This window comes from Salarias fasciatus, chromosome 12 (genome assembly GCF_902148845.1).
Source record: "Salarias fasciatus chromosome 12, fSalaFa1.1, whole genome shotgun sequence".
NCBI lineage: Eukaryota > Metazoa > Chordata > Actinopteri > Blenniiformes > Blenniidae > Salarias > Salarias fasciatus.
Genome location: NC_043756.1, coordinates 21,393,569 through 21,418,901, shown reverse-complemented (window position 1 = coordinate 21,418,901; position 25,333 = coordinate 21,393,569). Strand labels below are relative to the sequence as shown.

Below are 25,333 nucleotides of genomic sequence, written 5' to 3'. Positions count from 1 at the left end.
CAAACTATAAATAACACTTTTCAGATTTGCTGGGCTTTATTGATCTGTATCCATTCAGTATCCAGCAAAAAAATCAATCACACCACTTTTTTTTTTTTTTTTATGACAGCATTTTTATTAACTAACTCACACTAGTGAAAAAAAGGGTTGGGGAGCTTAATAGTTACACAGTTAACAATTTGTAACAAAAAGACACAAAAGGATACACAGATCTATCAGGCCAACCAAAGAAGCGTTTTTAATTTGATTATTTTCAATCAATCAATCAAACAAACTTTTTCACTGGAAACTAATGAAAACAGGGCCCATGAGGAATGCAACAGCACTAAATATGGTACTGTGCAAAACAGTATGCATAAAAACTTAGGTGCATAAAAATACTAATCCATATCAATACACAAAAGTGATTGATCTTGGATGAATTACTTATGAATGTGAATGAATAAATGTGAAAGGATTATTAATAAGAAGTCAGAGAATGTTTAATATTCATTAGCTTTTATTATTGTTTATTGTTCCTGTTTTTTATTATTATTATTATTATTATTTGCGTAAATGTTAGAAAGGAGAAATGAACTCTACAGGTGTCCCTTACAGTGAAACTGCTGTCCTTACATCAACTTGAGGGTAACCTGTAGGTGCGTAAATCTGAATGGGATTGAAAACTGAGTCCGGATGAATCCCGAGCCGTCCTGAAGAGGGTAGTGTTTGTTTTAAGGAGGCGCGGCGGGAGAAAACGTGTCAGACTCGGAGCGACGGGAACAACGCGCCGGGTCCCCGGGACCGCGCCGTGGGATCAGATCCACTTTTCACATTCAACTCCAAACCGGATCCGGCTCCAGAGTGAGCGCGGAGCGCGGAGGTTTCCCCGGAACAAAGCGTCCGGGCCCCCCCTGCGCTCCTCCCGGCTCTCCGTCCGCGGTGCCTCCTTAACTGAGTGCTGGCACTTCAGAGAAGGGAGTGCAAAGGAGAGGGTCAGAAAGAGTGGTGGGTGGGGATATAACCCTTTTGGGAGAGAGGGAGAGAGAGAGAGAGAGCAGAAAACAAGAAAAAAAGAAAAAAAATCACGTGTTTGGAGATCAAAGGAGATCCGCTTTGTAGAGGAGGAGGAGGAGGAGGGTGAGAAAGAAAGAGGGAGGGAGAGAGAGAGAGAGAGAGAGAGAGAGAGAGAGGCAGCGTTTGCAGGCAATGTAATTGACAAGGCTCGCAGTGGTGAAATAAACACGCTTCAGCCCAGGCGCAGCTTTTTTTTTGTATTAATATTATTTTTTTGCGCAATTTGGACTCTTTGGACGCATCGCCGGCAGTGCGCGCAGACCCGATTTCAATTACGATTAATTAATCCGTGTGAAATTATGTCCCGATCGGCGCAGATCCAGCCGGCAAGATGATGATTTTACCAAGGAGAGGCTCGGATCGCGTGCCCGACTCGGTGGTCCTGGTGATCCTGGTGGTCGCCGCTTCTCTCGGTGCCGTCTTCGCCAAGGATACAGCCTTTGTGGAAGTGGTCCTGTTCGAGTCCAGTCCCAATGGAGATTATACTACTTACACCACTGGCTTGCAGGGACGGTTCTCCAAAGCAGGAGCGACTATCAGCGCGGAGGGGGAGATCGTCCAAGTACGTGTTTTAAAGTGTCTATTTCTTCTTACCGGGGGTGGGAATGGGAACCAGCAGCCCCCGGGACCGCTACCGGGAGCCGGACTGTAATTTTAATTCACCACGCTGCCCTTCTATAAACTTTTTTTTTTTTTTTTCCCACAAGGGGGGCTGACAAGAGTTGTGTGTGTGCGTGTGTGTGCGTGCGTTATGTGTGCAGGCACCGTGTGAGGATGGTACCGAGCTTTGCAAGCATATGCGGTCACAAGATGGCTCCTATCTTGTGGAATTCATTCACAGGGAAAACATGCTCTTGCAAGTTATTTTGTTGATGTCTGGTGCGCACTTTGCGCGCAGCCGATCACCTCTCAGCACCGGGACGCACGCGTTAAACCGCCCCCCACACCGACACCCCCCCCCCCCTCCCCGAATAAACACAGAATCCCCGCCGCTTTCAAAAAAAAAAAAAAAAAAAGTTAGTAAACTTTCTACCGCTGCGCGCATTTCGCAAGAGCTGCACGGACTTACGAGGCCTTATTTCACACTTTTATCTGGATCGTTGGATAGTTTCACTCTCAAACTCTAACTTCTGCACTTTTTTCCCCTCGACTCGCTCTGAGCACCCTGAGAGTCTGTTTAGAAGTCCTCCCCACATGCAGGCAGATCTAAAGCATTACAAATGCACGTGAAGGATAAATAATCAAGTCCTGGAAGAGCCATCTTTTATTTACTGGCCCCAGATGTGACAAGTGCTCTTGGCTGAAGCTGGATATGCTTGGATCGACCCATTAAGTCACCACAATATGAAGCTTTCTTCTCGCTGTCAAGTGTTTATTGAAAGTTTTATCATGACTGCTTGATCTGCACTACAAAGAGTATGGGTGATGTTTGCATGTGAGAAAGCTTTAATGTTTAATGTCACATTTTTTAATCTCCAGCAATGTTCCAGCAGGGATGCGCTGCTGAATCACCTCCAGAGATGACTTGAAGCCGTTTGAATGGGAGCTGAGGGCTGCAGTGTTGTAGTGGTTTGCGCTCTTGCCTTATTTGAAGTTGTGGGTTTGATTCCTGGAGTATGCATGTTTTCCCTAGGTACTCCAGTTTCCCCTGACAATATAAAGATTTTGCTTCTAAGGTTAATTTGTGAGCATATGCTGTTAATTTCAATGTGTGTGATTGGGTGTCGGTGTTTTTATGGATGCACCACCTGTTCAGGGTGCAGCCTGCCTCAGTGGAGGCGACCCAGGTATTGGATGGAACACTACTGAATATGAAAGGAAACCCAAGAGGAACGGAATGTGTTTTAACAGCATTGAATTCAGGCAAAATTGTAAACTGTTTGGTTTTCTCTGATGTCAATGAATGAATTCTGCATTTCTACTGTGCAGTCTTTAGAGGGGTGGAGGCGGGGTGGTGGTGGTGGTGAAATAAGTTCATCCCATTTCCAGTGGTGGCCTGGATCACACCAGACCTGAACCGAGATGTTGTTTTGTCCACAATCGAGGCTGAATCATCGGCACATTTGCCTGTTTCTGATGATGCACAGATGCTGGTTGCGCCGTTCGCCCACCCCTCTGCTGCTCTCTGCAACAATGCCCACAGCCACATGGCGGCACCTTCTTTTTTTTTTTTGGAGTGCATGCCTGTGTTTTTTTTTGTTTTTGTTGTTTTTTTAATTCCTGCTTTGTCTAAAAATGAACATTCAAAGAAAGATGATCCGCGGGGGATCAAAAGAGGGGATGCTCGCTGCAAAAGCAGGCCCTGTTTATACACAGTGATGGCCATTTGGCGCCACTTGGTAACCGCACTGAAATGTCGGACCTCAGCTTTACATCAAAAACCACATCTATTTAGGTTTGCTTTCTTTACTAACATAGCTTCTGACCACTCAGAGACAGCTTATATTTTGTCAGGCTATAATGAGGGGCAGTTTGTCCAGCGCCGAGCACTGTCTTGAGTTTCTTGCAGCGTATATCCCTCCAAAGATTTATGCATGTCGAACCTGACAATGAATGACAAGCGTACAAGCTGAAGGAGTATAATTTTAAAGTGGGATCAAATTACCTGCTTGTAAAATAACTTTGGAGCGACGTGTTGGGAAATTTCTGTGGTGTTGTTTTACACTGGAATTGGGTTGAACACAAATATTTGTCAGTTGTCCGCAGTGACCTCTGCAACCGTTGCGCTCGTCTACTTTTTCCTCTCCAACTTCTGCTGGTATTCAGTGAGTAGGTAACTTGATTTGGCCCGGCGGCGCCACTTTATCCCTTTCTTCTGCTATTTGATCAGAGCCCCGAGGATCGGCTCGCCTCTGTTTATTGTAGTGACCATACCTCAGTAGGTGCAGGTTCAAATCCAGGCTGGATAAGCAGAAAAAGTTCCCCTGACCCGCAGTCGCTGCTCAGACAGACGCTCCCGACCGGCCTTTGCTAATTCGCTAAAGCTAACACCCCTTGGGCTCTGTCTGAAGAATGTGAAAAGTGGCACATGCTGCAGGGGCCAAAAATAATAAATTAAGTTAATTTGCCTCTTGGTCCCCTTTTGGGGGGGGGGGGGGGGGGGGGGGGGGGCGGGAGATCTATCCACAGTGCCAAACCCCAGGCTCCCCAAGCCAGTTCCCTGATTGCTACAATTCAACTTGTAATATCAAAGTAATCAGTGTCTCTTGAAATCATTGTGGAATGATGAATGGCACTTTTGTGTATGTGTGTGTGTGTGTTTGTGTGATAGGAGAGAGCTATCAGAGTTTTGTTTGCAGCATCTCTCGCCTCCGTTCTGGGGGACTAGAGAACATCTGGTTGTCAGTCCTGCCAGGTAGTTAATTGTACTCATCTCCTGTCACAGGATTAAATGCATCCTGATTAGCCTGCTGTAAACAAAGTGCCCCAGTAAAGCGACAAAGCAACGGCTGCTTCCAGCATGGAAAAATTCATCAGCTACAGGAAATCAGCATGTAAATACTTCTGTTTCAGATTGTCCATATGGTCACTTAAACATCCATTTTAGCCTTTCTGTGCTTTTACTAGCTGCTGTCCAGACTTGGGTTAAGCAGTTAAAGTAGACCGATCATGATAACAATTCTTTCCTTGACTGTGTGTTCACACTACTATGGTATAGATTGAGAAAAACATATTATAGCGCTCTAGAGTTCTCAAAGTGTTGGGGGATCTCCTGTTTTGCAATAAGCAGTAATTCGTGGTTGAATCTCAGTCTTCCTAATATTCTTCAATTTAGAAAATACATTTGTCACTGACTGGTGGATCCACCTATAAGATACAAAAAGCACCCTTATCTTACAAATGAGAGGATTTTTCTTTAAGATTTAATGGAAAACATGAGTGTGACAACAGGTGCAGGCTATATATAAGGACTGATACTTTATAATTCTGCTGGGCTGATTGACTTGTAGGAAAGCGAATGCTGGTAAGAACGAAACAAACCTCTTGAAAGACGAATTTTGGTGGTGAAGCAAAAAAAAAAAAAAAAAAAAAAAATACAGGTCTTTGCTATATGCAACTGAGGAATTCCTGCTGCTGTTTTGGCTCCCTTGAATACTGTGTAAACTTGAGTTCTCAGCAAAATACCTTCACAACAATCCCCCCAAGTTAATGAAGTCCAGCCCACATCCCTGCCGTGCCATTTCTTATCATTTCCAATGTTGGTATGAACACAAAGTCAACTGTGCAAGAACGTCACCTTTTTTTTTTTTATCCCCCTGCCCCGCTACCTTGTGGAGACACCTTCAGTCAGCCACGTGTGAACACAGACACCTACAGGTTTGCAGGTTGGCAGATTTGTGACGGTTTAATTGTAACCTGGCTCAGTTCAACTCTTCGTCACTGTTCTTCCTCGTTTGTGCCGTCGTTGACCGTGCTCCCGCCGATCGTCTGATTAGAGCGAGTTCGAAGCGGAAGGGAAACGCCATCTGCTGCTCATCATTCTCTATTGTCTCCAGAAAGCCAAATCGTCTTTCCGGTACCGAGATGAGCTGCAACGTGCCGCACGAGTTCACATCTGCCTCTGATTTCCAGCGGGCCCGTGGCCCGTTGCTGTCGGCATGAGAGCGAGGAGCTCGAGGAAGGGACGTGGCAGGGGCACGGAGACGACCAGATGGAACTTACAGTGTCGGTGGCCAGAACCAGAAGGAGCCGTGTGGCTTTCGCCTGCTTCCTCTGGAAGGGGGATACATGGGCGCATCCGCGTGAATTCAGTGTCAGGAAGACGAGGCCACGGTTTTCCCTGATTCCCGCGGGCTGTCTTCAACTTTGAACTTCACTTCAGCGCTTTGTGAAGTGCCAGCAACTGTAGCTTGGAGACTCCATGGTGCGGTTCTGGATGTGCAGGGGGGGCCGGTGGTTTTCAAGCTTAGACAACGATGATCTTAAATACTAGAGCTCCTACCTTGGAGCTGGCATGAGTTGTGTCGTGCTGCATTTAGACTATAATGAGAGCTTTAGTGGTTTTAGCCATGCAGCGCGCTTTCTCGCCACAGCCTGGAAACCCCAAGAGGCCATAATGGGCCGGTCCCAGACGGTAGGTGCCAGGGACAGGGCCACTCCCAGCACCGAAGCAACAGTAGCAGTACACAAACGCCGGTTTAAAAGGTTAAAAGTGCTGCCTCCTACTTTTTTCCATTTATTGGCTTGGCGGTCGCAGCTGTATTTTAAGTGCTATCGTCTCTTAACCGCCACCCCGTTTCACTTTCAAGTCCCAGCCAAAGTAATTTGAGGCTGCGTTTCTCCCCTTTTTGGAATAGAACAGTCTAAACTGTTTTTCTCTTTCTCTTTGCTTCACACCCCCGGCTGCCCATCCCTTTGGACCAGCTCACTCCACACCTCCCCTCAACGTCAGTTCGATGCAGCCAGATATTTGCTCCGCGTCCTTTATTGGATGTGACCGACTTCGGGTGATGATTGATGCGTTGTTTCCTGAGCGATGTTCACACTTGTGGTGCAGCTCACTGTTTGGGTGCAAGAACAAATTGAACAAAAAAAGACACACATTTTAGCCTTCTTCCATATGTGTATAGTATCTTGGATTTTTGCACAGCTGAACTTTAAGAACCTCTAGCGATTCTAAGTGCTATGCTGAATGTGTTTATGTTGTGGAAGAGCTAATCAAGAGTGTTATACACCTATAAAGGTGTGATCACAGTGTGAAGAATGCTTCCGATTACTCGGAAGGAAACATCTGCTGCTAAGAGTTGTGAGCAGGCACATCCGCTGTTCACAAGTGTTTGATCTGCACTGCGCTCATTCAATGATCAACCTGTCGTCTCAAACCCGCTGGCATTGAGGAACATTTAGATGTTAAAGATACAAAAAAAATTCTTGGCGCTTAAAAAAATAGATTATGGAGCTTTGAATCTTGGAAGAATTTCTGAAAGATCTTCAAGTGATAATAAGTCACTGGGGGATTTTTCAGTAGACTATTGATTGCTGAAGGACTGACCGCCCCAGCAGGTCCGCCCCATGAGACGAAATCACTGAAAACCCTGAAATCTGATCACAGAATATGCAGGTAGCACTTCTAACCTCTGGTGTCAAAGTGCATGTGTTTCCCAAACTGCCAGCCCCCCCCCCCCCACCGCCCCTGGCCCTTTATGCTCCCTCTCCTCTGAGCCTTGCATTCCCACAGTGCACAGCTCCACCTGGAAGGAGTGCATGTTGGTACTGGTGGCCCCGGTGGCTCCACGTTTGATTCCGCTGGACTTGAATGGCTGTGCCGTTCATTTGATGTTCCACTCCGAGAAGAGATTCACAGTCAGTGTGACGCTCTCTAATTTCCCGACCTCACTCTCTCTCTGAGAACGATGCCCCCCCCACCCCCGTGTCACCCTCCGCCCCCGTCCGATCTGCTATTGATTATGTGTCCAGACTCATTCGTATGAGCATCTTGTTTGTCCTCGCCGTCACACTTCATTGATGAGGAAATGGAAATCCGGCTTTGCCCTGAGGTTATGATTTTTTTTTTGGTGATGATGGTGTGCTTTACAACAATGTCACACTCTCACAGGTGACAGAAGTGTGTGTGTGCTTTTTTTTCTTCTTTTTCGCACCGGCTTTCACGCCGACTATTTCTGAAGTGTGTTTATTACAAGTCAATGACGAAGAAGAGTCTGAAGTGGTTTTTTTTTTTTTTTTTTTTTTTTTTTAGCTTTCTGAATGGCTCTCGGTGTGTCTGGTTGCGTTTGATGAAACGGCGGTGAAAGGCCCAGTCCATCCCCTCAGCCCACATTTTTATCCACTGACACAGAGGGGCTGCAAAACAAAAGCTCGGGGTCGAGGGTTATGAAATGACAATGCTTGCAGTAGCTCATCCAGGCAGAGGCATGCTTTGTTGTTGGCCAGGAATGTGCTGACTAACCGTGGAGGGCCGCAACGCCAGCCTCCCCTTTTGTTGTGCTTTTTGGGCCAATAGACTAGGAAGGTAAATGTGCAGAGAGTCTATTTCACTCTTCATGCCACACTCTTGAGGTCTCCTCGGTATCTCCCCTTAGCATTTTTTTTTTTTTCCGTCGTGCCCGTGGCACTCTCGCTGTTTGTTTTCATAAAAGGAAAGCCCTTATCACAGATCTTTCCGATTCACCCAAGTTCAAGAACACTGGGTTCAAAGTCCTCTCTTTTGTGTACATCATTACATAATAAAAGGCTTCATATGTCTAAAAAAAAAACATAATCCAGCTCTTCATGAAAGGAAACCTTATGCTCATCTAAGAATCTAAAAATAACAGTAGTTTTTTTTTTCTAACCTGCTATGTGTTCCTCTATTATTCATTACTCATTGTGGGCGGATGTGCGGATCCTTGCATTTAGCATTAAAAATCAAATAAACGTAGTCAGCATTTGTAGGTGACTCAGGTCCATCTTTTATTTTGGATTTAATAACAGATCCATGCAAAACAAAAGTTTAGTTTGGAAGTGTGTATGTAGATTTGTTGACATGGTAGTGAGTTTTTTTTTGTTGTTGTTGTTGTTTTGTTTTTAATATAGTTAAAAATCTGGGGTTGCTGCAAAAAATGAGAAATTCTTGATGATAGTTTGTGTTCACACAGATGCAGACAGCTAATATCTTTTTTAATGCTTGGTCAGACTTGAAAAGAAAAACTGAAAATCATTCAAATAAATATTAGTCCCCATTTACACAGCAGTGTTTTCAAGTGAAAATGGAAACTTTTGTTGGTTTCCATTAACCTGACAGTGGTGCTCAGTGCCAGTGAAAACACAACTTTTTGAAAGCTGCACCCAATGTGGAATTTTTTAGAAACTCTCCAACTCTGTCCCCCTGTAAATAGGAGAGTTTTTCTGCAGATGCCTCAGTAGACGGACATTAACAACATGGCGAAGATGCAGAGATTATGCCTTTTTACTTGAAACATTGTCGCGTAAACAGGAGGCAGGATTGGTTTACCTTTGTGCATCATTTTGTTATGCCTGTTTGTGATCATTGTTGATGTGCGGATTGTTTTTATCTATATTTTGTATGGATGGAACTTTATAATTGTTGTGTGGTTTTGTTGCTTGAGGACATGTTACTCCAGATTCCAACAAAGCAGGTAAACAAAAGATAACATGAGTTATCGATCTAGAAGATACACAGTATGATCTCTAGGAAAAAAAGTATTGGCTTTACATGTCTCAAATGAATGTCTTTGAAGGTTTTGTACTTGTCAATACTCTTGTTGGGAAGAAATTCTCATCCCATTTTGCCAATGGTAATGGAAAACGATGAGGTTGGCAGTGTGGATGTGAAAGTAAACCATATGGAGACAGCAGTTCAGTCAAGTAAAGCAATGCAGCTGATGTATTTTACCAGAAAATTTGTTCTCCTAAGCCCAGACTTAACAAAAATCACGCCGTGTTGCAACAAGTGTGCTTGATTTCATAAAGTCCACACTGTAGGCCCCCTCTGACCATCAGTGGTAAATCACTGACATGACGCATTAACATCAGTCTCATCGAAACGTGCAGCACTCAGGGTTTTTATCTGTAGGCTGAGCTGGTATTGAGTGTTCCTCTGACAGCCTCTGTCAGAAAACCTGCCATTTTTCCTTTTTTCCCTCCCTGTTCGCTTCCTTTAATGGATTCCTACACAGCCGTGGCAAAGGTCACTTACAGGGGTGCCAGATGGGGACAAATCCGTTTTAGTTGGAAGCTCCGACCCCCATTAAGTACCTCTCTGCCCTCGCCCCCCCATCCTAGATCAGTTTCGTGCGTGTGAGTGAGTGTGTGTGTGTGTTCAGCAGTAATGAGGAAGATCCAGGCTGCAGCACAATGAGGCCAGAGGTATGATGGATCGGGGCTGCTTGGTCAGACGAGAACAAGCTGGTTACCTCTGCATTCTTTTTATCCGGCCGAGTGCTGCAGCGCCACACCGAAGATGTATAACTATATCATCCCACCTCCTCCTTCTTTTTTTTTTTTTTTTCCCTGGTTGCTAAAGATGCGCCCTAGATATTTGAAATGAAAAACTGACTTTCTTTTTATGCGGTCCCTGTATCTGGGGTATACTTTAAGATATTGAGGACACTGTTTTCTCTCTCTTTCTTGTGTGTTTAAAGAGAATACCGGCAAAGCTGGATATTTACATTTGTTTGTACGGTGCAGCTGCAGTGGAGGGTAAGAGGAGAACCTCTGGAAACACCGTGCCCTCACCATGCCAGTTAAAGTTCCACGGTGCATCCCGGGGCTTTGATAAAGCCTCCAACAATACCTCTCCCGTCCTTTCCCTGGATCCCGGTCGGTGGCTCAGGCCACGCTGCCTCTCCACTCCAACCCCTCATCCCCCCCCCCTCACCCACCCACCCTGGACCCTGAACAGGGAGGGGCCTGCCTGCAGAGCCGGGCTGAATAGCTGCCGGGGAGTCATGCTGCGGGTGTAAACCACATGAATGTGCCGCCTGAGCAGATAGGATCAGGCGAGGCGGGGAGGCCTGGGAGGCCACGACGCTCGGCGCAGCACCGCGTGCTAACATCAAAGGCGGCGCTGGAGGGGGAGGTGGAGGAGGAGGAGGCGGAGGGAAGGAGTGAGCGAGTGAGCAAAGGGCTGGGCCAAAACTCTTCAAAGGCCCTCTCTGACTAACGCTGAGCCCTGATATGCAGCGCTGCAAAACTGAATGATGATGTAATTGCAGGCCTTGGAGCTAAATCTGTTCCCATACAAATAAAGGTGGAGGTGTTCCCTTGCACAAGCACGGCGAAAAAAATGCCCGGAGTGCTTTAAGGTTGAAGCTGGAGAAACGAGGACGCCTTGTAAGCGACATGATATCATGTTAGTGGCAGGATCCCGACTCACATTGTTTACCCTTCCTGGTGTCAAACTTGGCCGCACTTGGATTTTGTGTGATTTGAGCCGATAGCTTGATCCACTGGGCGTTTCTAAAGTACACAACAGTTGAACAGAGGCGACTCTGTTTTTCTGTAAAGTTTATACAGGTCTTGATTTTATGTGTGTGTGTGAGACAGAGTGTGCATGCACACTTTTCTCGTAAAGTGTGTTAAACTGAACATAGCTGCGGAATCCTTTCAAGATGCTGCCGTGATGGGGAGGCTGATAACTCATTGACAGCCCCCATGACAGCTGACAGGCAAACCACAGGAGAGTCTGCACCAGCAGTAATCCACCTTTGTCGATTCACTTCATCAGTTTATTTTGCCTATCTCCAATCAAACTTCTTCTTTTTTTCCTCCCTTTCCTTGTTCCTTTTCCTTGTTCCCTCTTTTGATGTTAAATTAGCAGAGAGCAGCTGCACACTTGTTTACTCGACACTGAAGCCAAGCCCTTTAACTCCTGAGTCAGACTCAGGAAATCAAACCTTTCTGGCTGCTGAAAAACAGAAGAATAGAACAGAAGGGAAGAACATCAGTTATGATCCAGTTTATCACAAACCCAAAATTTCCCAAAAGTGAACTCGTCTTTCAGTTGATTTCAGCTCTATTTATGCACAAAAGTAAAAACGACTCGTAACTTTCATTCATCCAATATGCTGGAATTAGAATTTAGCATTCCAGTCACCAGAGGGCGCTCCTCCAAATCAAGATATTACCCAAATGCCTCGAAGAAGAGTAGATTTGCGTTACAAGTGGTACATTAAAAAAAACAGAGTATGGACGGCAGGCTTCATGCATGTGTCTTATCTAATGTTGAGTTTTAACCCTCTCGTGACTGGGATACTAGGATTTATCTTGCTGTCATATCTTGTGAAGAGAGTGCAAGATAACGTCCAGATAACGATATCTCTGTCAGTTCGTCAACCTTTCAGTGCGATTCTGACAGTACCAGGATATATTTTACATCATAGTTTAGCTTATTCTCCAAACCCGTAGTAAACACTGTAGAAGGCCAAGAAAATATTGCTATAATATAGTGACAGTCTGCAGATCAGCATCAGGTGACATTGCAAATGAACTTGACTTCTGAAACATTCAGTCAATATTTATTTTCTTCTGAAGTTACCAAGGAAAGTTGTAATGTAGGTGTATTTTTCTTTGATGTGAACATCAACACGATTAACCTTGTTATCTCAGCCTGTTCAGCAAAGGTCGCGCTGCTTGGCTACAATCTCGGAGTTGGCAGACTCTCGCTATATGCATGACTCAACTGGTTGCTGTCAGACTGGAACATTTTAATTCTCGTAATTTATCATTTAGAGGCATGGCATGTCATCTAAATATATTTAATGTCCGAGGCGGGAGCGGCTAATGAAAGTTACATTTCCCGTTGTGCAGATCGTATTTGCGTTCTTGCAAATCGCACCGCCCCACCTCTCAAACCCCTGGCGCGGCGTGAACCTGGGTGCCTGTGAGAAGGTCAGAACAATTACTCCAGGCCAGCTGCGCAAATTTCTTTCCCCTTTCCATCCATCTGTTCACCCTTCGTTGCCCTTGCATGATGCTGTCAGGGGGAAAAAGAAAAATCGAGACATGTTTTTTTCTTCTGCCAGATCACAGGTCAGTGAGATGAGTGAAGATCCGAGAGAATGAGGAGAGTTCTTGTGTGTGTGTGTGTGTGTGTGTGTGTGTGTGTGTGTGTGTGTGTGTGTGTGTGTGTGTGGTGTGTGTGTGTGTGTGTGTGTGTGTGTGTGTGTGTGTGTGTGTGTGTGTGTGTGTGTGGGTGGACAGAAATGGAGAGCACCATTATTTGGGTGACTGTGCTTTCTCAATCTCACTGTCATGTGTCACTGTAAAAGCTGCGCTTGTCATTTTTAGAAAATTTTAAGAGGACTCAGGAGATTTTTTTTTTTTTTTTTTTTTTTTTGCTATTCTGTGCTGACAGTGTATGGGGCCGTTTGTCCAAACATACTTGTCTCGCTAATGATAACTTGTCCTTGGGACATGTCAAGGAATCCAGTTTCTCAGAAGGCTGTTTTGAGAGAAAGGAGAGATGGAGTGGGAGAGGATGGGAATGACAGAAAAAGACGGGCCAATGCAGCCCTTTGCTGCTCTGCCTCCGTGCCACAGGCATGAGACAAAAGTCAAATTGTCACCCCTGAGGTGACATGCATCCCGCAGGCATTTCGAAGTAAACACGTCTCCGAGAATGCGGCTCTCAGACTCCGGGCAGTGGCCTCGCTGTACAGTTGGAAGCATTATTCTCTCAAATAATGGCTGCAGGAGCATCTTGAATTTGTGCACAGTGGATTTATGGGTCTGTGGATTCATCAGCATCGCTATAGGAGTATCCTGACTTGTTGGAAATTATATCACATTCATGCTCAGAGATTAATGACAATAACAAACCTTGTTCTATAGTTTTTATGATAAATTACTGAAGTCTGATAATTCTCTAAAAGAAAATGTTTCATTACCAAGTGATGAAAACACAACAGCTGCAGTAAAAACAAAAGAAAAGTAGCAATGGTTGTAATGATTGTAAATACGTGCTTGCCCTGCAGTATAAACAAAGGTAAGAAAGTAAACAGGAGGAGGTAGAACAAAGATGGGAAAAACACGAATGTGGAAAAAATATAGAAAAACAAACACTGAATGAATATAAACAATAGACAAACGTGCCTTCAAAGTGTGTTTGGTCAAGAAACATACACATGAATCCAGAAATCCAAGTTCAAGGCACACAATATAAAAATATAAGTATTATGATATAGAAAATTTCAGTTGGATACAAAATCTGAATTCCGTTATTTGTGATTAGCTGCAAATGTGGAGCTGATTATTTGCAGCGATTTTGTTTAGCCTGCTGATGAAATGCAACACTGAGTCACGTGCTTTAAATCTTTTGTGAAATAGATTTTTGTCTGGATGTTTTTACATTTGCTGAATCTTTGCTTGTGTCTGCAGGATTTAGTTGGTTTTGAAGCAGTTGAAACAAGTGATAAGAAATCATCAATGATGAATATGATGATGAAATTATAAAGATGTCTGGAACAGGAAAGACAACTTCAGACATCACTTCATGGGTTTTCTACAGAGCTTGAACCACTGCACACCAGCTGTCTGTTTGGCATTGAAGTGCATTTTATCATTCATTGTTTGTTTGTCCTCTCAACATTTGAAAGGAAATAATCAGGTACGGTAAAGAGCATCCCTGCTCTGATCCCAGGATTTTGCTTGCAGCGGTGTCCCCCCCCCCCCCCCCCCCCCCCCCCCCCCCCAGCATGCTCCCTTCCCCCAAACACACTTTGAAACCCACTGAGGTGAATCTTACATGTGAGCCTCTGTTCGATGCTTCACGTCTCTGCCCTCGTGTGACTCACCTCTTGGACCTCTCGAGCTTGGAGGCAACGCGCGTGTCTGTTCAAATCCGTAATGCTTGTGTCAAATCGAGTGATGAATTTTCCAAGGAGAGGCGTTAAAAGTTTGAAGAAATCGAAATCCATCAGCACTAATCGAAACCCAGCTGTGAACACTGAAGCGTTGTGTTCCCCAACACATGAGTCAGTCCATTTGCTCTAATGGCTTCCAGTAAGAAATCTGGATCGGATCTGCTCAGAAAAAGCTTTTTATTTTATTTATTTTTAGTTTCCATAATGGCTTCACGTGCCTGTGAGGCTTTTCTATAGCGCCACTTCCAGGTGACAGCAGCATGATGGTGCCAGCTTTACAGTAACTCACCTTGCCTGTCAATGCCAGATCTTAATTTTGAGGATTTGAATTTACCCTAAACGTGCTTCTGACTGACTTTGAGCTGTTTCCCGATTTGCAACCACACATTGTGTATTTGGGTCAGCCTTTCTGTAGGATTGCCTGAAGCTAAGCTGGTGGACAGAGGATTTGGTGAGGTACTGATGCATACATTGGTCATAATTATTGTTTTGCAAAAGCCAGTTTGAATCACCCAGGCAACCAGAAAAAAGCTTCAGGATTCAAATTAAAGTGAGGGATCAAGCTTTAAAGCTGTGGAGATGGGCTGTTTGCTGTTTGTGCATCCAGGAAAACTGCTGGGTATTTTTTTTTTTCTTGTTCTTTTTGCACTCCACCCCCCGTCGAGCGGTCTCGGTTGCTGGTGTATTAAAGGCTTCGGTTGGCATGGTGCATTTTGTTCTCATGAGTTCCTGCAGCAGGGGAGAAAGGTGAGGAAAACTCCTGAGCATACACAACGCTCTCCTCCTCACAGGCACAAAAACAAGATGGGCAAAAACATTTAGTCGTGCTCGGGAGCGAGTTCGCCTGTAATTGTATCACAAACAGTGAATACAAGTTCACATCTCTCTCTTGTCACCCCTTCCTTTACTTTCATCAGTTCTTCTTTTCTCCTTCTCTGTCTCTGTCTCTCTCTCAGGGAGGGGAAGGGGGAGGGTGTCTAAATGTGAGACCACACATGCTGTGTCAATGTTTGCTGGAATAATTAGAGACAATGTGGGCCAATAACGGGAGGAGTGCAGTAACCTGAACTCACTTTGTTCTGCCCCGACAGCGACACAAAAGCCATTCACAGATGCACAGATCCACGGGCTCAGAGCGGGAGCAACTGCGCTTTTAAGGCCCTTTTGCAGGCGTGCACATCTCTGAGCGGACCCGGCCGGGAAAACGGGGACGCTTTCCGGCGGTAGTCGGAACCTCAACTCTTTTGCGCCACCTCGGAGTAACATCAAGGCCTTATGACTTTGCCCGTACGTCCCTCCGGTCACCAAGCCCCTTTATAAATAAAGAAAAGAAGAAAAAAAACCAGCCCCTACCCCTCGTCACCCTCCCCAGTCATCCGACACATGTCCCTGGCTTAGAGGACCCTCTTTAACTAGAGGATATCCGGCCGCTCGGTATGCAAAGAGCCTGTGGATTCCTGACGCAAGTGCTAGAGCTGGACTCAGAGGTGACTTTCAGCGTAGCCAGACAACTGTTGGATTAGCGGGACACTTCGCGTTGACGGGGAGCCAATGGGAGGGAGCCCGGCCAGCGGAGGGGCACACTTGTTTAAATGCAGGCTAATAGATCATTTTGTGGCGTATGCATTAGATCACATTCAGCATGCCAGAGCTGCTTGGATCCTGATTTAGCAATAAGCACAGCAGGAAGCTTCCGTCAAACTCGAAGGTGTGAAAACAAAAAAAGAATTAAAAAAAAAAAAGGCAGCGCAGTGTCGGAAGCCTGATGAATTAAAATATTTTGCACAAATCTTTGAGTTCTTTTGTTCTAAACCAAGAGGATTTGAATGACAAAAGGGGAAGTTGACACACCTTGGTAGGTTTTTTTTATGGAAATACAGTGATTTGTAATTGCTGACATATTGCTCAAAAAAAAAAAATCAACTGACAAGTCCACAAACTTCTGTGTAACTTACAAGTTTTAGGCTGTCACAGTTTTGATGTTCTTTGAAGCTCTTCCTCACTATCAGTTGAATACTTGTAGAAACAACAGAAGTGTGACTTAACTGTACTTTTACCAACACACTGTAGCCTCAGCGGCGAGTGTTTCTGAAGCTGAATGACCTCCCCCTAACCCGCCCCTGGTGGACCAACTGGTTTGTTCCCTCCAGTGTCCATGTTGAAAGTGGACACTGCTATGAGATGCATACATCCCCTGGAGGTCGCCGGTGTCATTGTGGCACCTGTCTCCTCCACTCTCAGCCCGTGTCAACAGCTCAGATTTATTTACATTCACTGTTTTCTGTTTTCCAGTGAAGTGGGCGGCGGCCGCCTTGATTGACGGAGTTTGCAATTGCTGTCAGTCAACACTACTCAGGAGGTGGGGGGGGGGCGCTCAATCTTTGGATGGATTCCAGATTCAACAACTTTATTCACCCCAACTCTGCCAAACTTTAAGACTCTTGGCAAAAACAACCTTTACATTTGGGACCCAGATAATCAAAGAAATGTTCGTCATGCTGGACCACCGTCCAAAATGTAGTTCTGAAAATTACAGCATTAACTGCTACTATCCCATCAATGCAACTCCATCATAATGAGCAACCTGTATTTGGGTATAAAGATGAATTAGGAGTCCTGGAAGTGAAGCTTTGCCGCCACAGAGCCCTGATCTTAACAGCGACTCCACGAATCAAGAATTTAAACCTTTCTGCAGAGTCTTTGGTTTTACAATACCTGACCTCTGTCAGGAGGAGCGGTAAGAAGCCCGATTGCCTCCTGAATCATTCATTCCTCTGGCTAAGTAGCGCCTTCCCGAAGGCATCAAACAGACTTCCTGATTCAGCTCCCGTGTCAGAATTGTTCATGATATGTCAGGATTGTTGGACCACTCTTATATCGGGACAAACTAACAATGAACCGAGGCGGCTGTTTAAGGAATTCTAAGAAGGATACCGTCTCATGTTGGGTTTGGCTAGCTGAGAAAGCGCGGCCTTTGGCCTCTTTTCAAGAGCACTGCATTCTGGTCTAAAGAGAGCAGTGACGTCCTGCGCAGTAATAGCTTTGTTTGGACGTGGTGCCATGTATTTTTGTGACTTCTAGTGTTTCAGTATTTATAGGTGCTTGTATGTGATCCTGATTGCAGCAAATTAGTTTGTTTTCTCATCAAACCGCATGCTTTCCAAATCTTTTTTCCCTGCTCAAAAACGTGCTCTATATATTTTATCATTCTCAGCTTTTTTTCCCCTCTAGGAAGAATTGTTCCTTTAGCATCTTCGGCCATCTATGTTTATTGTTTTTCAGTTTTTGTGTGACGGGGCTTCCTCTTATCTCTGGTTTTAGCCCAGGGATTCATGACAGCTTTCATTTTGTTTGCTTCCACACTGCGTTCTCCTCTAATCACTTTCACACTCTCTCGAGCTTCCTTGTCATCCTCCTTCCTCACCCTTTTCCCCTTTTGTTTTTTTTTGTTTTTTCTGTCTCCTTCCTTTGCCTCTCCCCCTCTTCTTCTTTCCCTTCCACCGGCCTGATGTTCTGTTCTGCGCTCCCGGTTGGCAATGTGTTCCTCATCACAGCTTGTGTTTCCTCTTATCTGGTGTTCTTTTATCAGTGACCGCCACACATGCCCAAGAGAAAGGGAGGGGGGCGGAGGAGGCTGTGGAGGGGGGAGACTGATGCTATCAGCAGGTGGAGATTTCACCACAAGGGTTCAGGGGCCCCACAGTTGGCCAGAGTAGGAGGGTCAGACCGGAAAAGGTCTGACATGAGAGGCTGGGATCCAGATTCAGAACGCCGCAGACCCCTCCATCGTCTTTGCAGCCTTTGTTTGGAGTGTTTTCTTGGCAAACATCATATCCCCTTCTTCAGATTAGTTGTTTGCCACCTTTACTGGTGCAACTGAGCCAAACTAAAATAGAGAGCATGGAAGTCTGCATTTAAAGCTGCACAAAGACTTTTTTTCAGTGTAGTTTAAATGCACCGTGATGGAGCATTAAACTCACATATATGAGTCATACATTAGACTTCCTTCTGATCAACAGTTAAAAAAGTAAGAGTTCAAACTATACTGAACTTTCCAGAAATGTTAAATTAAACTTAAAGTTAGGGCTTAGAGAAATCACAGCATTCAGACATCATTGTAACCTTGACCTCTCAGTCAGTTGATGTTGGTACCTCTCAAATACGATTGTGAGACAGCTGTATTGTTGCTACTTTTTTTAAATTCCAATTCTGCTCTGCAGTTTCAGGATTTATTACTCAGAAAAAAAAAAAATCATCAGTGGCATTGAGGCTGTATTTCACACTGACATGGGTAAGCTTTGCTTGTGTTATCCATACCGATCAGCTGTCCCTGAACGCACCGTGGCTGCTCACATTGCTGCTGCATGACATATGAAAACCGCAATTCAATTTCCATCTAATCTGTTCACACCTAAACCATTATGTGGAGCAGATTTTCTATATATATTTTTTACATTAACAGTTAACGGATGTCATCAGCTGCAGTCCCGGTTTGTGGTCGAGGTGCATGTGGGGTCGCGGTCCTGCGGGAGGGACACGTTGAGGGAAGGGAGAGCAGGGGTGATGGGGATAAAACGGGCGGCAAAGTACGGGGCTCACAGAAGCCTAAAATGATATCGCTGGTGGATATCTGGATGCTTGGGATGCCTTGGATGGCTGCTGTACACTTTTGGCTTTGTCTTTGTGGCGATGAATAGAGGCCTCTGTGGTAGTGATGACAGGCCTCTCCGGGCTGGGCCCTCGGCCGGCTGGCTGACTCGGTGCTGGAGGTTTGGAGACTTCAGTGCATCTCATAGGGGTAGAAGCCCGACGGGGGATGCTGGTTGTCCTGGTTCAACCTACAAAAGGTGCTCTGTTCTCTGCCTGTGACCGGCTCTTGTTATTGTGACAAGCCTGTTACACTTCTGCATGCAGGTGTAGTTCAGTGCACCTTGTGCCGATATGCTCCCACCATCTGTCTCTGCATGTTTTTAAATATTTTTTACGTTTGAAAAGGGTCTGCAATCATTGTCCCACATCGCTCAGTGCTGATAGAACTTCATGGTCCACAATAACTGCTTGAAATAGTTTGCGGTTTTTTGACTCCCAGAATTGTTTGATTCTGGTCAAGTGGAAATGGTCGTGCTTTGGAAGCCAAATCTGCCTAAGATGCCTGCTTTTATTTTATGTGAGGTGCAAGAGAAAGAGCACTGCTACTTAGAAGAACACATCTCAGACAAAAAAGTCATTTATATCATCCACAAGTGTTTGTGTTGATCATCAATCATGTCATTTTTCACCTGATATTATGAAGCCATGTTCATGATTGAACACTATGATTGATTAAGGCTCAACACTGCAGAGGTAAAATGATTCATTATCATACAGGTTCTTACTTATGATGTGATTTAACGAGTTCTGCTCTTCTTCAAAAGCTTTTTCCTTTCAGACTAACAGAATACGAGTTGAAAAGCTGAAGTAATCATAGTGCAGAACTCAACGTCCTTGTTGACTTTTGAAGTTTCAAAAAACCGAGCCGAAAGCTCAAAAGGCAGGAGTGGAGTATTTACTGATTCCTTTTAGGCGATGAGATTAAACTGTGGGAATCTGTTTCTCTCATGTTTAGAACAGAATGAACGGCAGCATAAGCCCCTCAACGAGAAAACTAGAATCGATAAAATGCTCATTCAGCTATTTAGTCTTTATTAAATAACTTAAATGTTTGAGTAAGCCTGGGTTTCTGGAATTGACGAGTGAGAAGTCACGGTGAAGCTGAGATTCATGCCTGGTAGCCGCCGACGTCAGCTGGAATCAAACATGCAGGTGCTGCCTTGAGAGACTCACCTGATGAAGTGTACGGAGGGCTGTTTCAGGAGGTTTTATCACTCCTTGTTCAGTCGGCCAAGTATGAACGTGAGGCGTGACTGGTGCTCTGACATGCTAGCAGCGTGTCTGTGGGGGATCTAATGGCTGAGGCCGAGCTGTGGTCCCTTCATGTACTTTTTTTGAATTATTAACAGAATGCGTTGCAGCTGTAAACGGGCAGTGGTTGAAGCTTGGCCTTCCACACGCAACGCTGAAAGAGTGGGAGCTCTCTCAGACCCTTCACATGCCCTCCCGGCCCGGCCCGATTGTCCCCCTTGAAGATTCACACAGCTCCTTTGATCCGTGCGCTGTCCTCCCAGCTGGGAGGCCGAGGGGATGCGAGCAGCCCCTTTTTGGTCTCCCGTTTCAAGTCACACATTCTTTCCTAAGGACCCAGAGGTCCTGACCCATAGCTGCAGTGGAATTTCATATGCAAAAATAGGCCAGACTTGTCAGGCTATTTGAATATCCGCTCACTCTCAATTTGGCTTCCACCATCCTGAGATCCTCAGAATTCAGGGTTCATCCTTCAGGTGTCGTGGCTTATGGAAATGTTGTCACAAACCTTGCACAACCTTTCGTCTCATGCTCATTATGGCTCTCAAAACAGTGTGTTGCCTGTGACAGTCTCTAACCTCAAGCTCGCCGTTCTATGCAGATGTGCACAACTGAACTGTTCCTGCATCCTGGAATTCAAATTCTATTTTTTTTTATATTAGATTATTCACAAATAAAATAAATTGTGAATCATTGCACATTTTGTCATGAGAAAAGAAATGTGTGCTGTCATTGAACACTACCCGGGTGGTACCGATGGGCGTGACAGCATCAGTCACAGTAATTATGCTTTGAAATTTTCATTCACTTAGTCAAATTTGTAAATTCCAACATTTGGCTTTTTCAGAAAGCTTGTGTTGGCCTTCTTTGTGAAACCCTGTCTGACTTACTGTAAGTCAGGATAGTTTTTCCAGCACGTTTTTTTTTTTTTTTCCCCCCCACACCAGAGTCAGTGTTTGCCATGGCTGGCCTCTTTTCCAGAAATGACTTGCAACCTGCAGTACTCTTAGATGTGGAGCCAAGCGCCCCGGAGGTCATAGCCGGCTAAGTGGTTCCTTGTTTCTAATAAAAAACAAATCAAATAACGCGGATCCCCAGCGGTTTATAACACTACACTCATGGACTCCGCGGTGGTTCAATCTCTCCTGAGAATCACCATAGAAATGAACATATGTGGGAAGTTCCGACTTCCTTTTAATATTAATCAAACAATTCACTCATAAACCACAACAGAGTTGTGTGGAGGAGGCAGTGGAATAATTCCCTCAACTGTGGAATGACCCGATCTTTTAGCTGTCGGCCATTACCTTTTCAAAGTGTGCTGCTAATGCCGCTGACAGGAAATGCTTGTGTGTGAAGCAGGTTTGATGTTTAAGTCTGTTATCCTCCAGGGCCTGCTTTGCTCCTCAACCCTGAGTCCTGTTGCTCTTTTTCCTCTTCTCTCTCTCTACTTTCATCAGTTCTTTTTTCCTTGTTCTCTGCTTCTGTCTCTCCCTCTCTCTCTCTCTCTCTCTCTCTCTCTCTCTCTCTCTCTCCGGCCTCCATCAGCTTCTACCACTGGCAGCGCAGCCAGTGAGAACCGGAGGAACAATACTGCGTTTGTGCACCACTCTGCACTTGGCCTGCTGCTAAACAAATGTTCGGAGGAATTCTAGTGGCTGGCCTTGCCCCTGGGCCCAGGCTGATCCCACAGTGACTTCATAAACACTCTCCAGGGCGATCAAAAGAACAAATCTCCCTTTATAGGGAGCTATATGGTAATGGAATTATTTCCACACAAATTATAATTTACTTTTCTCTCCTCATGTAGACTTTATTTTGCTCCTGCTGCAGAAAAGGAAATGTTCTGTTGCCCAGGGCATGACATACAGTTTTGGGGAGGTGTGGGTTTCTCGGATGACGAAGGCTTGACAGTCAAGTTTATGTCCGTTTTCTTGCTTCAAACTGCTTTAGGAATGTCGGAAAATTGCCTTATGCCTTTTAAAAATGAAGAAACGTGTAAAGTTGTAAGAGGTTGAGTTTAGTCAGACCCTTATAGCACATATATTTGGGCTTCTGAAAGTTTCTGTAAAAAAAGAAAATAAAACTATAAAAGACAATCAAAACTATACTTGAATTGGAATTATGCGTTTTGTATCATCCAGATTGCCATCACCTTGCACATGGACATGGACTGATGTGAAACTGTTTAGCAAAGGAGTCATATGATCACCTGTATACAGAGTTTTTACTTGAACTGATATCCAAAAATGAGGAGCTTCAGATAATTTTGTCAGCATATAGTCTTTGTTCTGTATAAACAATTTTCTTGCCAGTAAAGACATTTTGCTTCACATGGGTCTGTCATTTCAGTTTGCAACAGGTTCAAAGGGTCAATCAAAGCTGTAAGAGGGGGAATCCCAAAGAATCCCCCCTCCCTCAGAAAGGATGAAATTCACAGTCCTGAGGCCATGCTGTGGCGTTGAATGATCAGGCCGCACAGTGAATGAAAGTAGAGGACACACCCAAGTGTGCTCTGCTATCTTTAAAGATTGATTTTACCCCCACATTCTATATGAATTTGTCATTTCAGACATTATGGCCTCTAACCCTGCTGGATCGCCCTCAAAAACAAAATGCTGTGGCTCTGGGCCACAACCACAACTTGAAAGAGGTCTTTAGGTAAACACGTGTTGAATATTTAGCTGGACTAAAGAATGCATGTTTTGTGAAACTTCAGTTTCCACAAACTAATTAACAAGACGGAGCGAAAAACCCTCACTGGAGTCAACACATCTGAAAACACACTGACACAGACCACACACTAGTCTGTTGGGCTGTCCCCACCTCACCTGCCAACACCTGCCGCTGCCTTTTCCTGCACCTCGTCCAGGCCTCAACTTGGCACCTTTTTGCTTTTTATCTCCACCCACTGATGGAGCCAGCCATTGAAGCAACCTTAGTGCTGCCACCCCTCCCCAACCTTTCTCTCTGTCTCTTTACTGCACGGCTGCACAATAGCTCCGCTCGGCAGAGGTCCAAGAACAGTGTTTGTCCGATCGCCACTTCAGCCCCACCCCCCCTTTTATTGGTGTATGTGAAGGGACAGTGAGTGAGCGCGTGGGTATGTGCGTGTGCGCGCTGTTTTTCTCGGCAGCCAAAGGGAGGTGTGGCTGGATTGGTATGGTGACTTGAATTACCCCCCCCCCCCCCCCCCCCCCCCCAAAAAAAAAAAAAAAAAAAAAGAAAAAAAATTTGTTGGACTGGATATCTGCTTTGGAGTTGTAAGGTGGGAAAAGTTATGTAAAGCATTCGAGATTGTGGAAGCAAGTCGGCACACATGGTGTTGGGTGACTTGCGGTTGCACTTTGGTGGGAACTGAACACTTGAACTTCAGCTGTGCTACAAAATATCAGGCTTCAATATTTAGGTATGAGCTTTTTACAACAAGTCAAGTTCCACAATCAGAGTCAGATTACTGTGCCTCTTGAGCTGATTTAAACTCGTGGAATCTTTATGATTCACCAAAGACTTGGCCAATCTATAATTAATTCAGCTACTATTGTTTTTCCTTTCATTCTCAGTTGCACTGATATGTTTATATTTGCTGGAGCAATGTTTTGTACTTTCACCAAGCCTTGTAGAAACAATCACCGTCCTCATCACCAATGGCTCGTGAGCATTTCTAGGAGAGGGTACCTGTTTGATCCATTCTTGAGAATTCTCAAATGAAGAAGTTAGCCAATTAGGACTTCCTGTTCCAATGTCTCCAATGTCTGTGATTTTGTGGTGTCTCATTGTAGAGTTTCACTGAAGTGGCTGTTCATAAAGAAATCTTACTGTCAAGAAAAAAAAGGAATCATCTGTAAAGACCCATATTCCCACAGCCCTACTAGACCCAGAAACATGAGGTTCTGGATTTGTACGAAGACTCAAAAGCTCCTTTGTGTACTTCTCCGCACACCTCAAGTCCTTATTCCGTGAGCTCAGCTGCTCGGCCTCGGTAGAATTTCTTTCCCTTTTGTCCACTGCGGCTGACCTCCGAGATCACTCGGGAGCTCACCTCTGCGGGGTCTGGCCCGAAGCCGGACGGTTGATGTGGACATTGTTGGAGCAGTGGGTTTCCCTCACCCGGGCAACCGGGCGCCTTTGAGCTCCTTACCCCTCACTGTTTGCCCAGCCACTCTTTCCTCCTCGGCCCACTCTTCTTCTTTCCCCCTAGCCGTGGAACTGAAAAGGAAGCTTGAGAGACAGCATGTTGTTTTGTGCTCACTGCTTGGTTATGCTGCTGGTGGCTGGCTTCCTACGGTGCACCAAAGCTCCCATTCACTTTCTTTCGCTCTCTTTCTTTGACCTCCTCCAGGGAACGAACCACTGTTTGATCACATTAGGGGAGAAAGAGAGAGATCAGTGGTGCTTTTGACATTCCCAGTAGCTTTTGACAGTCTATGTGCAGCTGATCAGTTTGCCCGGCACCAGCAAGTGGCCTCTTTTGAATTTCTGCCTTTTTCTTTCATGTTTTTGAGCCAACTATTGTGAAACCTTTTGATTAGAATGTGTGGGTCGACCTTGGTTGAACTGCTGCATCGTTTCTTATTTCACACTGTTTTCTTGATCCTACTCCCACTTTTCTTCTTTTTGTCTTCCGTTGATCGCTATTTTCAAGATGTCAACTTCTGCGATCCTATCTGCAGGAAAAGCACGCATTCTGAAGTGAATAGGAACCATGGCTCGTGGATGCGTTGCTTTGACAGGCTCTTTGTGGCAATCAAAGTTGAAGCACTTTGATATTTTGGTCTTCAGAAAGCTAGAGCTGTAAGTGCTATACAGCCGGTGAGAACTACACCAAGTTTCTTCAAAAGCTGGCTCACAATGTGGGAATTGAGCCATTTCTCACTGATATCATTGATTTTCTAATCGCAAACTGGATCATTCTGGTAGCAGCCCATCTTCTGCTTTGATCAGCAAGGCTTACAGGTGTAATAAGCAACTTTGTTGGATGAAAGCAATCAACAACCCCTCAAACAATCAACAGTGTGAAGGAACAACAGATGAAATCTTTTTAAAGAGCTCGA

At 45.0% G+C, this 25,333-nt stretch overlaps 1 protein-coding gene across 2 annotated transcripts in view; it reads left to right on the top strand.

The window, feature by feature from the left end:
- Nucleotides 1-1,136: 1,136 nt before the first annotated feature.
- Nucleotides 1,137-25,333, top strand: part of znrf3 (zinc and ring finger 3) — a 78,491-nt gene continuing 54,294 nt past the window's right edge. For both annotated transcript variants that reach the window (XM_030104132.1, XM_030104131.1), the window contains exon 1: nt 1,137-1,618. In XM_030104132.1, coding sequence (XP_029959992.1) covers nt 1,388-1,618 — 231 coding nt within the window. In that variant the 5' untranslated portion in view covers nt 1,137-1,387. The remainder of the gene's footprint in view (nt 1,619-25,333) is intronic.